This window comes from Corylus avellana, chromosome ca4, assembly GCF_901000735.1.
Source record: "Corylus avellana chromosome ca4, CavTom2PMs-1.0".
NCBI classification, from domain to species: domain Eukaryota; kingdom Viridiplantae; phylum Streptophyta; class Magnoliopsida; order Fagales; family Betulaceae; genus Corylus; species Corylus avellana.
This window is the reverse complement of record NC_081544.1, coordinates 23,875,104-23,890,062: the sequence shown is the minus strand read 5'-3', so window position 1 is coordinate 23,890,062 and position 14,959 is coordinate 23,875,104. Positions and strand designations below refer to the sequence as shown.

At 36.8% G+C, this 14,959-nt stretch overlaps 1 protein-coding gene across 1 annotated transcript; it reads left to right on the top strand.

Annotated features, from left to right (window-relative positions):
- Window positions 1-9,608: 9,608 nt before the first annotated feature.
- Window positions 9,609-13,468, top strand: LOC132180009 (3-ketoacyl-CoA synthase 20-like). Its single transcript, XM_059592844.1, has 2 exons — window positions 9,609-10,420; window positions 12,524-13,468. Exons 1-2 carry the CDS (start codon window positions 9,680-9,682, stop codon window positions 13,316-13,318), a joined length of 1,536 nt encoding a protein of 511 aa, XP_059448827.1. The 5' UTR covers window positions 9,609-9,679; the 3' UTR covers window positions 13,319-13,468.
- Window positions 13,469-14,959: the final 1,491 nt, after the last annotated feature.

Here is a 14,959-nt window from a genome sequence, read left to right as displayed (position 1 = left end):
TAAAACAACAACCACTGTTAAATGGTTGTTGCAGAGTAGGCACTGCAGAGAACCAAAAAGGAGCCGGTATAGGACGACCACCAACATCAATCTCCTCCTCAAAATCAAACCAAGTCATGGCAGGGAGATAAAAACCCACAAAAAACAATACAAACAGCAAAATAAAACTAAATTTACAGAAAAATAGAAATAAAATTACAACAAAAACAAGCACCAAGAACACCAAAAAACAAGGGCAGGGGCTGTGGTAGCCGGCCGAAGAACAGATTGGGCACCGGCGAGCAGTAGACTGATCGAGGATCGGCTGGCGGAAAAGGGAAGCTAGGAGGCCAGGGAGGATGGTGGAAGGCCTCGATTGGTGGATGGGTCGGCGTGGAAGAGTAGATCGGGTTTTGAAAAAACCCGATCTAAACCCCCAAAAACCAGATCCACAACCAGGAACTTCGGCAAGGCAGTGGACGGCGACATGGATGGACTGAACGGCAATAGGCTAGGCAGCGACAGGCCAGGCGATGGGCAAAGCGGCGAGGACCGAGAACGAGGGACTGGACAGCACAAGGGGCTGGACGGTGGCTGAACGACGACGGGAGAGAAGAGCAGCGGCGGACTTCGAATCTACACAAGAAAAAAAAAACAAAACACAAGAAACCCAAACAAAAAACACAGCAAAGAGGGAACAAAGAAGGGGAGGGGGATGGAGGAAAAGCCTTTTCCTCCACCCCGGGAAGCCCACACAAGGCGGAGAGAAAGACCTCACTAGGAGGCGGCTGGGGGAAAAAACCCTAAGGGTTTCCCAGAGTTTCTCTCTCTAAACAAGAGAGAGAAGTGCATCAGAGATAGTCATTTCCTCACTTACCCATCTGATTGGGCTTTCATTAGCTTAAATAGAATTGTGATTACAACAATTAGAAAGAAAGAATGAAATTTTTGCAACCTTTACTGCTTCCTACGTTACATACTGCTAGTTACTTACAATTCAAAACAGTTGAGGCCTTTAAGAGCATTCCCAATGGAGGCGCCAAATGGTATTTTTATCTAAAATGGTTAATCAGATTTGTAAAAAAAACCTCACATTGGATTAGCCAAAAAAAAAAGGCTACATGTAGCCGCACTTGTTTTCTCTTTTTTCCAAAACGTTTTCCACTTTTCAAGGGATTATTATGAAAATATTCTTTCCCAATTTTTAATAAAAAGATATTTAAATGATATAGATAAAAATATAGCTAATCGAATGTAGGAGCTGAGGCCTTTAAAAATTCATTGGCTAAACTAGATAAAATGAGTTTTGAGGAGCTATTTTGCATAAAAATTTAGCTCCTCCATTGGAAATGATCTAGGAGTCATGCACTTACAATTCAAAATTTTAATTAACTTGAGGGCCACCAAAAATTGTCAATGCCGGTGGGTCTAGTTGAAAAAACAAGGCATAGTTTTGTTAGTGAGACAAGTAATTAAGGTTAACTTTTTTAGTTTTTCTTCAAAGAAGTGTAGGAGAGGAATTTACGGTTTTTAAATTTTATTAAGGGATCGATATTTTTTTTATTGGGAGGACATTGTTATTTTTTGATAGTTTATGGGAATATGAGGAGAACATTAACAATTTCGTGATAATTTGAAGGAGTTACGTGGACTTTTTTTCTTAATTTAAATTCATAATTAATTAATTTACCCTTGATAAAATGTTACTGAAAAAAAAAAAAAAAAATGACGTGTAATTGAGGCGTAAAAAAGTCAAATAAATACTTTTTAAATTTGTTATCAAACAGTACAACTTGTAATTTGATACAAGTATTTTTTAAATATTAAAAGCATTTTTCACCATTCATAACGCAATTTTAAGTATTAAGTGTGCCGTGTGACATAAACCGAAGGAGTTGTAACGAGAAGCCGAAGCCAAATACGGAAGGTTGGTAGGAAACTGGTTGGTTCTACGTACAACCAACTCCAACGTACACCAAACAAACATTATTAAATGAAATATCGACCAATATGTTGTTATGAATTAATTAATGCCGCTTCCTAATTTCATGGCCTAGTTTATGTACTTAATATATCACCGGCTGGGATAGCTCACCCCACTACAAATTGTCTAGTTAAAGAATTTTAATCAACGTCCCTCTCAGGACGGCTAATCGATCGATCGAGAATCAACAGCAGCTTTAAAGCTTTTCACCATACCCCGGCACCTACCATCATCATTAATTATTTAAAAAATAAAAAACATAGAGGCAGCCACCCTGAGGAGGGGTGGCCATGAGCTACCCCCAGGCCCCAGCCACCTTTGGAGGTGGGGCAACCCACCCCCCAAGGCCACTTGTGAAGCGGGGATGGCTCGCGGGCTAAGGAATGAATTTAAATATTAAATCAAAAAGTAATTTGATTTTTTAGATTTAGAAAAAGATTGAAGATAAGTTGTTGCTAGTGCTTAATTAGGAGCACTTTAGCTTTCTGGCTTTCCCTTGCATTAGGAAATACCAAGAGAGTCTATTGGTTTTTAAGAGAGAGAAAAAACAAATGGATAAATGCAAAATCAATTTTTGTGGTTGGCCTAAATTATAAAACGCTCCTTGTGGATGTGGTATAAAAAATAATTTAGAAGTATTCAGGGTATACCAAAATAATAATTTAGTCTCTACAGTCAAATTCAATCAAAACACTTGACCAATTTTGTTAGTGTATCTCTCGTCAACACCAATAAAATAATGACAACTACGATCTCTCAACTCTCGTGCTTCGCTACATTGTGAGGCTGCGAAGGAGGCTATCATTTGCAAGCCCATCGCTGTGCTGCACCAGGGTACTTAAGTCCCTAAGCCCCCAGCACCCACAAAAATTGAGCCAAATAACAAAATGAAAGAAATGGGAAATATAAAAGAGTGAAAAACATGAAATTTGATTTTTCATTGGTGGTGATGTGGCAAACTAACAGAGAATCCGTTAAGTATTGTGACGAAATTTGACTTTATGGGCTAAATTGTTATTTCGGCCTATCCCAAGAACCCTTGAATTATTTTTTTTACCGCAAATAATAATTTGTAATTTAAGTCAATCACAATAGCTAATTTTGTATTTATACCTAGAATTTAATGATTGGATGACTTCTTTCAAGAGTTAATATTATATTTGTCCAAATTACAATATGCTCAAATCATGTGCAAATTTTCTGATTAATAGGGCAAAAGGAAAAAGGAGAAAGAAACCCATGATCCATGTCGTTATGGGTGGACACGGGTTTGATCGGGCCGGATTTGAGGAGTTTCGGATACCTGACCCACACATGACGGGTATTCAAAATAACACCCGAGATCCGACTGTATTGATGAGTATCCGTCGGGTCTTGGGTTGCGGGGCGGGTATTCTTCTTCTTCACAATTTTCCTCACTTTCCTGAGAAAACTCCAACCCGCTCTTCATGGCCGCTCGCCTCTCCCTCTCCCTCCACCTCTGATGAGTCAGATCTCAACTCCTCCGCTCCAGCACCACCACTACCACCCTTCTCCTCTCTCCCATCAAATCCCAACCGTCATTTCCCAACGAGCTTCCTCTATCCACCCTCTGATTCCTCTATCCATCAAATCCCCAACATTTCTTCAAAAAGAAAGAAATTTGGACGTGGTTAGGCGGATCTATGAAAGATGGCTAACGTTGCTCCGAGTATGAGAGAGAGAGAAAGAGAGAGAGAGAGAGAGTGAGGCAAGCAGACAGCTGAAGATGACTAGGGTTAGGAAATTTTAGGGTTTTCTTTTACGTGTTATGCAATGGGGCAGGTCGGGTATGCGAATAAATAAAAAAATCATAACCCCGACCCGCCCCGCACAGATAGTTAAAAGCCCAACTTGGATCCGCGAAATTAATACTAAAACCCAGTCTTTGCAGGGTTGGGCAAGTCGGGTCGGATGAATCAGTTTGGGCGGGTTTGGCCCACTCCTACATGTCGTTGCTTTGGTTGGAAGACAACGATCGTACCTGTGCTTTGGGTGCTATCCGCTACTTTAGTCAATGCCAACTACACAACGATGGCCCGTATGTCATTAAAAAAATCAGTTTGTAGAAAATTTTTGTCCCCCTTGATCCGCAACTTCTTCTCTCTCTTACTAATGTCATGCAGAATTGAAGGGGAAGAGTAATAGGTGAGCGAGATTTGTGAGGGAAAAGGAAAGTGATTGGAGTGTAGCTGTAGAGGGTGGCGCGAAGAGAAGAGAGGAAAGAGAGCGTTCAATTTTTGTTTTTTTCATCATTATATAAAGCATTGGGTAGTTAAAGTGCTACTCAATGCATTAAAGCATTTACAACAGCTACTCCATAGCTACTTATTTTTCCTAATTATAGAAAAAATTTAAAAGAAAAAAAAAAATCACTTGCATTAACTTCGAAGCAACACATTCACCAGACATCTCTTAAACGATATGAGTTGACTAGCCTCATCTAAATTAATTTCATCATTCTACTTAGATTCTCCACAAACTGTACATGAATCTAACTCCGCATTGCCCTTCATGAATAACAGACAGTCATTACAACAAGTTGAAATCTTCTCATATCCGCGTCTCATGTCCCTGAAAAATCTTTTGGCCTCATATGTATTACCTAGCAAAGTTTCATCATCTGCCGGTAGCAACTAATTGATGAACTCAAGCAAAGATGAGAATATCGTGTTACTAAGTCCACCTACACACTTCAAGTTGTACAGATGTATAGTAGCGCTCAATTTGCTATATTTGGTCTTATAATGAAATAGCTTGTCTGCTTTTTTAATCAAGTAATAGTACTTTCATGCACTATCCTCATCAACTTTTTTGTGCACAATTTCTTCATCCCCCTACATCACGACCTGAAGCTCACAGTTGTCTTTCCTAATCTCGTACATGCCGAATAAAACACACAATATGGCATGGATATTTCCACCCTATTCTATACTTGCACCTGCATCTGCGGCCGAGGTGTTCCAATTAGAGCCTTTAACAAGAGCTCGTACAGGCTTCTCACCGTGATAAAACCAGATTGTGTATGAGGTTATTATTCCTTTCCCCCTGGTCAAGTAGTCATATACCAAACTCGGCGGGTGTTACCTGTGAAGGCAACATGTCTTACAGGGGCAGGGAATTAATTTCTCAGGGTTTCTACAGTTCCTAACTGCAAATTTCACGAACGAATTACAGCCGTCCATGTATTCCTTCGAACTCCTATACTTTGTCATCCAACTCTTGTCCATAGCGTAACTACATTAGGAACGTAGGAATACATCAAGTTATATTCAAACCTAACATTATCATTTATGAATAAATAAATAAACTACCTAGGTGGGCATTTCTATTATTTCTAACATGCTATAATTTTAGATTCATACTCTTTTTTTTTTTTTTTCTTTTTTTTTCTTTTTTTATCTTTTTATCCTATAATACTCCAGAGTTATGCTAGTAGCCTAGCATTAAATATGATACTTTCCAAAAATTAAACAATCCATGTTCATAAATTAAATAGCATCGCCTAGCATTATATATGACACTTAAAAAAAATTAAACAATTCATGTTCATAAATAAAATAGCATATCCTAGCATTATATTTGATACTTTAAAAAATTAAACAATTCATTTTCATAAATTAAATAGCCTAGCCTAGCATTATATATGACACTTAAAAAAATTAAACAATTCATGTTCATATATAAAATAGCCTAGCATTATAGTTGATACTTTAAAAAATTAAAAAATTCATTTTCATAAATTAAATAACCTAGCCTAGCATTATATATGACACTTAAAAAAATTAAACAATTCATGTTCATAAATAAAATAGCCTAGCCTAGCTAGCATTATATTTGATACTTTAAAAAATTAAGCAATTCATTTGCATAAATTAAATATAAAGCCTAGCATTTTATCTGACACTTAAAAAAAAAATCAATTCATATATGTTCATAAATAAAACAGCCTAGCCTAGCATTATATATGACACTAGCTTATACAATTCATGTTCGTAACAATCCTACCATACAACAAAATTAAACTAAAAATTAAATTTAAAACAAATACCTAATAAATAAAAAAATGTATATATATATATATATGGAGAGTGATTGTCCGGAGGGGGAGAGAGACTCCGGGAGAGGGAGAGACAGTGCCGATGAGGGAGAGACTGAGCTGAAAAAAGGTTAGAGGGAGAAGACGAGACGACGACAGTGCCGATGATGGCGTGCTGGGAGAAAAAGAGAAGAAGGAAGAGGAAGAGAGGAAGAAAAAAAGAAAAGAAAAGAAGGGAGGAGACGTCACGTGGTGCAGCGCTGATTCCCCATGCACCACGAGGTGACATGCCACAGTGGCAAGTCACCAACTGGTGACGTGCCACAACGGTACGTCACCAATAAGGTGACGTGTCACTATGACACGTCACCTTATTGGTGGCGTGCCACGGTAACACGTTACCAATTGGTGGCGTGTCACTCTGACACATCACCAATTGGTGACGTGTGAACATTCCACACGTCACAATTTATTTATTTTTATTATTTTTTTTTTTTTTTTGTTTGTTTCTTCCCTCTCCGAAATATTTTTAATGGTTTTTTAAATTGGTGACGTGTTGAACTTTAACACGTCACTATTTAGTAACGTGTTAAAGTTCACACCCCACCAATTAGTACGTGTAAACTTTAACACGTCACTAAAAAATTTAGTGACGTGTTAAAAATTATGGAAAAATTCATTTTACCCCCTGAAATTTGAGCTGTGTTTCAATTTTAACCACAATGTTTAAAAATTTGCAATGTACCCCTAAATGTTTCAAAAATTTGCAATTAACACCATCCATTACTAATTGCCGTCTAAGTAGACAGAAATGACATCACGTGCGTCTTATGTGGGATTTTTATGCTGCGTCTTCCAATTTCGCACCCAACCTATCTAATGAAATGACCATAGTGCCTCTCGAAGAGGTGAGCTTCACTGACATCCTTTCAAACGGAAAGATATAACAAATGGATGTCAGTGAAGCTCTCATCTTCTTTCCCCCAAACCCAAATCCAACCCACCCATAAGAGCGGTGATTTCTATCCTCAGTGGTGCAGAGAAATTCCAAAAAAAAATAATTTAATTGAAAATTAAATTAAATTAATAATGAGGGAGCTGCCATGCAGAGAAATTCCAAAAAAAAATTAATTTCATTGAAAATTAATAAATTTTTTAATTGAAAAAAAAAAAAATTCCAGAAAAAAAATTTAAGAAAAGAAAATTTACTATTTTTTTTTCAATTTACTGAAGTGCCAAAATTGACTCGTTAGAAAATTCTGACCTGCTAAACAGTAATACGTCAAAAAAAAATTTACAAACTCCTATGTATCTGATATTCAACACATGTCAGAAATGCCACGTCAGTAAACTCTAGTAAGGAAAAAATTGTTTTTTTTTTGTAGTGCTACTTAGACGGCAATTAGTACCGGAGGGTGGTAATTGCAAATTTTTGAAACATTAAATGAGTACATTGCAAATTTTTAAACATTGGGGTTCAAATTAAAAAACATTTCAAACTTCAGTGGGTAAAGTAAATTTTCCCCTAAAAATTAACACATCACCAATTTGTGACGTTTTAAAAAAAAAAAACAATTATTGTAGACACGTCACTAAAACAGGAATTTTTTGTAGTGTTCCTTATAGTTTTCCTAAACATTGCGTATGCTGCAGTGCTACCCAATGTATAGGAAAGCTAAAGAGCTTTCATATAGCTTCTCTATATATTCATTATTTTAACACAATATTTATGTCTTTCATTGTGAATTATATTAGGATTAATTTTTAAAAAAGTGAAAATAAGTTGGGATCTTATATTTTGTATAGAAATAATATTTAAAAAGTAATATTATTTAGTAGACTCTCATACGACTATCATACAACTATGATGATGTAGGAGTGAAAATTAACATTTGGATCAATAAAAGCTTGTAAAAAGAAAAGAAAAAAAAAAAAAAAAAACAATGGCTGATTTTAACTACTATATATATCATCATAGTTGTGTGACAGTCATATCATCATAGTTGTATGACAGTCATATGAAGGTTTACTATATAGCTTTCTCATATTTAGTTGACATAATAATAATAATAATAAGAGAAGCTATTATAGAGTACTGCATTTGGATAAAGAAGCAAAAAATAGTTTAATTCTTTAAATTTAGGAAAATTAAAATGAAAGTTATTTTGAGTGCTCGTACCACTGTAACTACCCAATGGTTTAGGGAACTTATAAGGTATGGCAATTAATTTGTAGGCTCTCTCTCTCTCTCCCCCCTTTTTAGGGTTTAATGTTTTGGGACATCAAAGTCGATGCCAACTACAAGATAACGATGACCCAACCATTGATCCGCTGCTCGTTCTCTCTCCCGCTAATGTTGTGCATAAGGGGAAGTAGGTGAGCGATATTTGTGAGGAAAAAGGAAAGTGATTGGAGTATAGGGTGGCGCGAAGAGAAGCTAGAGAGGAGAGTGAGCGTCTGATTTTTTTTATATCATTATATAAAGCTTTAGGTAGCTAAAGTGCTGCTAAATGCATTATAGCATTCACAACAGCTACTCTAAAAATGCTTTTTTAAAAAAAATTATAGAAAATATATATATTAAAAAAAAAAAAAAAAAAAAAAAAAAAAAAAAAAACCATTTGCATCAGCTTTCCTAAACATTTGATATGCCACAATGTTACTCAATGCATAGAAAAACTATAGAGCTTCAGTATAGCTCCTAGCTCATTCATTATTTTAACACAATATTTATTTGCCTTTCATTGAGGATTATGTTGACCTTCGTAAAAAATGTGAAGATAAGTAAGGAGCTTAAATTTTGTTAAAAAATAATATTTGATTGATATAAATAAAAATAAATGAAGCTATTGTAGAGTGTATTTGACCAAAAAACAAAAGGCGGTTTGATTCTTTAAATTTAGGAAAAATAAATAGGAGGTTGTTATGAGTGCTCATAGGAGCACTAACAGCAGATGCTTTATATGTCATTCATTTTCTTATGTTTAAGAAAAATTTAAAAAAAAATCACAAAAATCTACTCGCATCAAATTTTTTACATTTAACCAACTCTCAAGGGTTGCTACGGTGTTTCCCAATGTATAGGGAACCAAAAGATGTTCTCTATACATTATTTTAATATAAATATTTCTCTTTCATCTCTCATCTTGATCTTTTTGTCTTTAATTGTGGATTATGTTGGGATTTTGTGAAAAAATTGAGGGTAGGTAGAAAATTTGTATTTTGTAAAGAAATAATATTTTAATGGTATAAGAAAATGTAAGAAAAATCATTGTGAAATATATTTCATAGGGAAACAAAAAGTAGTTTTGTACTCTAAAAGGAAACTCATGCTACTGTGCTAGTGCTCTAACTACCCAATGGTTTAGGGAACTTATAGTGTATGGTTATTAATTTGTATTCTCTCTCTCTCACTCTCTCTCTCTAACTACCCAATGGTTTAGGGAACTTATAGTGTATGGTTATTAATCTGTACTCTCTCTCTCTCTCGCTCGCTCTCTCTCTCTCATTTTGCAACTTCAACCCAAACTATATATATAGCTACATACCGGCCCCCCCGTTTAGGCTCTCACACTTCTTTTACGTTCGTCTTTGTTCTCTTTTCTCTTGTTCTGCCTTCTGGGTACTATTGCTCATTCTTTTATACATATTGATCAACTATGGTAGATGAGAAGAAACAGAACCCGGAGACTGAGAGAATGAAAAATAACCTCGAATATGCGAAGCTTGTGTACCACTACTTAATCTCCAACGCCATGTACTTCTTGCTCGTGCCGCTTCTTGGCATGACTTTAGCTCATCTTTCAACATTCACCCTCCGAGATTTCGTCAAGCTATGGCAAACCCTAGAGTTTGATCTTGTTTCGGTTGTTTCGGTGACCCTATGCTCAAGCCTGTTTGTTTTCCTGGGCAGCCTTTACTTCACGAACCGCCCAAGAAAAGTTTACTTGGTAAACTTTGCGTGTTACAAGCCTGGAACGGAGTATATGTGCACAAGGGAGATTTTCATTCAAACGGTTCGTAATAGTGGGTGTTTCTCAGAGGAAAACTTAGCCTTTCAAAAGAAGATTTTGGAAAGGTCCGGGTTGGGCCAGAAGACCTACTTGCCGGAGACCCTCAAGAGGGTCCCGGAAAAATGGCCGTGCATGGCGGATGCAAGGAAGGAGGCTGAGTCTGTGCTGTTCGGAGCCATTGATGAGCTCTTGGAAAAGACCCGAGTGAAGACTAAAGATATAGGGATTCTTGTGGTTAACTGTGGCGCCTTCAGTCCAACCCCGTCCCTCTCCGCCATGATTGTGAATCACTACAAGCTCAGGGGGAACATTTTAACCTACAATCTTGGTGGCATGGGTTGCAGTGCTGGGATTATTTCTATAGACCTTGCTAAAAAGTTACTAGAGGTAATTGGTCTCAATAGAGAAATGTTAGGATTCAATAAGTTTCTTATATTTGGTTCATATTCCTTTATAATCAACCATTGAATTTGTAGACTTATGTAGATCCTACATAAGTCAATAGTGAACTCCACAAATTTAATGATTATTTATAAAAGAATATGGGCCAAATATGATAAATTTATTGACCTCTATCATTTCTCGCCTCAATATTACCTTTTTCTTAGTTAATTAATTGCCATGTAGATGCATATCCATGTGTTTTATGTTATAGCACATACTAATTTTCACGTAAAGCCACCTCAGTCAGGTTGCAGCGGCCTCGCAACTACCCTTATTGGGATTATGGTGGCCATGTGGTTACTCTTAACATGGTGTGATTTTTTTTAAAAAAATATATTTTATGTTTTGAGTTGTTTGTTAATGATTTTGAGAGAAGTATGTTTTTTTATTTTGAAAACATAAAAGTGTTTTCAAAATATTTCCAAAATCACACATATTTTAAATTTTATTTTCTTAAAACCCTCCAATGTAAGAAGCACTTTTGGACTTTTATTATGGAATAAATCTTTGAGTCCGAGTAGCGTTCTTATCTCTCCTACAAATTGAGAGGAAGCCAAAAAAAGCCAAAGTCACCGGAGGAGGAGGGAACACTAGTTTTGGTTTTCCCTCCTCCTCCCCTTTTTATTTCTCTTTCCTTTTCCCTTTTCTAAGTTTCTCTCTTTTGAGAGAACTCCTTTCTCTCTAGATTCTCTAGCCTCTTGCGAGGCTTTATCTATCATACGTTGTTGACGATTTATCCCCGATCCTTAAAAAAAAATGCAGCCATCGTCTCCCTCCACGCCAGTCGCCTTCTCCACCACGTTCCTAGCCAGATCTATGATTTTTTTAAGATGGGTTTTTTAAAAATCATATCTTCATTTCTCCGCCAATTCCAGCCTGCAACGCTTCATGCCACTACCCTCACTGGTGACCCAGCTTCCTGGCGCCATCATCCGTGCCTCCCCCCACCATCCACGCACCGAAGCGCTGAACACACGCTTCTGCGTGTGGATCTAGCGCACTAACGCATGGCCCTCACAAGTTGCTCAGCATCCCCACATGGCTCTCCTCGGCCTCACCCTCTGCCGAAGTTGTTGTTTTCTGAGTTATTTCTATATTTTTCTATGTATTTTTGTTGTTCACATGTTAATCCGAACTATTTGGACTTCAAACTATTTGTCTGTGTTGGAGATCCTCTTCCGCTGTTTTTGCTCTTCTTAGACTATTCGGTTTCCTTGGAAGCCGGATTAGATCTAAGTTGCCATCCCTTAGTCAGTTCGTCTCCTTGAAAGTCGGATTAGATCTAAGTTTATAGGTGCTCTTTTACTCTCAATGGTTTTATCCATTATAATGGGCCGCAGCTGTCAAAAGTTGTATTTCCAAGTGACTTCCACCTTCTTGGATCTTCAGGGCTTTGAGGTGTTTGTAGTCTATCGTGGGGAGAAGGATCCTCTCCATTTCATTTGAAATGGAGGGAATCCATTTAGTTGCTTTAAGATGACATTTTTGTCCAAATAAAAAACAGGAAACCCAAAAATGACAAAATTGCTCCATAAAAATAACTAACTTATTCCTCTCCATTTCATTTGAAATGGAAAGAATCCAAGTCCCTATCTTGGTTGGGTTATGTTCTCTTATGTTTCCCTTTTCGTGTATTTCTGCATGTGTAACTTGTTTTGTCATTTGCAATGAAGTTGTACTTAAAAAAATAATAATAATAAATAAATTAGTTTTAAAAAAAAATTATTTTCTTACTAATGCACAGTAGTGTATTCTGATTAACTTCATGGGTATGTAAGCAAGGAAAATTTTGAAATTAAAGAATTGATAGCAACAACTATTTATCTTGAAATAAAATAAAAGTGATGTGTATGCCAAACTATGAAAATGTTAGATGTTGTTTTGGTTTTATATGAATATTACTTGACCAATTTTTTTTAAAAAAAATAATAATATTCACGTAAAAGTAGAAGAACACGCTTAGCTAGTCATCGTTAATTGTAGTGTAGAGGAGTTGCTTATTCATAAATATAACCAAACCCTTTGACTTTTCATTGTATTTACTAGGCGCAACCCAACTCCTATGCCTTAATAGCGAGTACCGAGAACACGACTCTCAACTGTTACTACGGAAACGATCGGTCAATGCTAGTCTCAAATTGCCTCTTCCGCATGGGTGCGGCGGCCATCCTCCTATCCAACCGATCCTCTGATCGTCGTCGCTCGAAGTATGAGCTCGTGCACACCGTGCGTACCCACAAGGGCGCCGATGATAAGTTCTACAAGTGTGTCTTTCAAAGAGAGGATGACGAAGGGAAAGTTGGTTGCTCGCTCTCAAAGGACATAATGGAAGCCGCTGGAGAAGTCCTCAAAACCAACATCATCACACTCGGGCCATTAGTCCTTCCCATGTCGGAAAAGCTTCTATTTTTGGCATCTTTGGTGGGAAGGAAAATCTTTAAGATGAAGATGAAAGCCTATGTTCCAGATTTTAAGCTGGCTTTCAACCACTTTTGCATTCATGCAGGAGGGAGAGCAGTGCTAGATGCTCTAGAGAAGAACCTTGAGCTCACAGACTGGCATATGGAACCCTCAAGAATGACTCTTTATAGGTTCGGAAATACTTCTAGCAGTTCTTTGTGGTATGAATTGGCTTACTTAGAGGCCAAGGGGAGGATTAGGAAGGGTGATCGGACGTGGCAGATTGCTTTCGGTTCGGGATTCAAGTGTAACAGTGCTGTGTGGCGAGCACTAAAGACCATCGATCCAACTGAGGAGAAGAATCCTTGGACGGATGAGATTCACGAGTTTCCAGTTGATGTGCCGAAAATGGTATCTGTCAATGTTTCTAGAAAATTTTAATGCATTCAAGCGGGGGGAATATGTGTCTGTTAGTTCTGATTATAATCTACAACAATAATGCATGGCCAAATTGTGAGAGTTAGAGTAGTACGTGTAGCACTATATATGGTGCAGTTGTTATATTTCAATAAATTTTTATTATGAATGGTCGATCGTTTGATTTCAATAAGGAGCACTTTAATTATCTCCAACTATATATGGGCTAATTTGGACTTTCCTTGCAAGGTGGAACATTTCTTTGAATATCAGCAAACCAATGAAGGAGAGAAGCTTCCCATGGTTGCACTTGCTAGCTAATTAACAAACAGATCATCTAATTAACTCTGAAACGTTCATATATATATATATAGCAAGTAAAATCATATTGTGACAACAAGCACTACCCGGCCATATAGCATCTAATTAACCCTGTCTTTCATGACCAAACAAAGAGCATCGAAATCGACTACCATCTACAACTGTTTACAAAAGCACTTGCGCCTATGCAATTTTACCATTTCCTCATCAAGTTGCGTGTCTTTAATATCCATTAATAATCCAACTTGAATGGAAATATTGGGAAAAGTATACCCAATATGGAAAGAAGCAGCACACCAAACCAGGGATATCAGAAAAACCATCAAACACTGGCTGATGGCTGATGGCTGATGATCAGATTCTCATTTATGTAAATTCCTAAATTGATTCATAGAATTTGTGTATAAATGTTGAGTGTACGTAAATAATCAAATCATCATCAAGTAGAGTTCATCTTTTTACCTCTTTCAATCTCTATCTCTGACCTTTATATATATAGATCACATATATATATGCCAAACAAAACGCAACAATTTAAATTAAATTAACACTTTCAAGTATATCAACCCTTTAGAATCTACAAGTATCAACTATATTCAAACTCCCATATTATAATTAATAAACTAGTGTTTTCTTCTAGCTATTTTGAATTAATTCTCAGCAAGATGATCCCATTGAATTAAAAACAAAAAAAAACAAAAAACAGGCTGTCCTAGAATGGGTAGGAAAAACTTGTTACCAACTCTGAAAGAAGTCCCCCAATTGCTTATTATATATAGAGCATGTTAATTAACCCAGAAATCAATCCAATTGGTAAGACTACTACTCAACCGTCAATGAGTAGGACAAACAACTAAACTTGAAGGTTCCCATAAAATTGACCACACCCAATAAAAAGAAACGAGTAAAGAGGGTTTCGTGTGTGTGGCGTAATTTTCTTGCCTACCATTGTCCAACTTTATTGTACGTGGCTCAAAATCTTATATCTTTCTTGCACGCTGCTGAATTACGTAGCTGCCAATTGATATTCTATATATTTTTATGGCATGTTAAATGAGTTTGCGACAACCCAATCGTACGGACGTGGTTGGTTCGAACAAAACAACAAAACCCGAACCGGAACCGGACTGGGTATGAGCTAAGATTGTTGGAAATTTGGTTGGAAGTTTAAGCATTTAATAGAGAGGGGCTGGTTGAGGGGCGTTTAATGAAGGATCTTATCATAATTGAAAGGTCAAACTTACCCTCGAAATTAGCGCATTCCTTATTTGACTCCTTTTTAAATGGGATGACTTAACTGAAAAGGTCAAACTTAGCCTTTACTTTTTGGTTGCATACCTGTCA

Excerpts from the sequence above, each read along its gene's own strand:
- LOC132180009 (XM_059592844.1), top strand. The coding sequence starts at position 9,680 with ATGGTAGATGAGAAGAAACAGAACCCGGAGACTGAGAGAATGAAAAAT. Across the intron at positions 10,421-12,523 it reads TTGCTAAAAAGTTACTAGAG|GCGCAACCCAACTCCTATGC; the intron begins GTAATTGGTCTC and ends TGTATTTACTAG.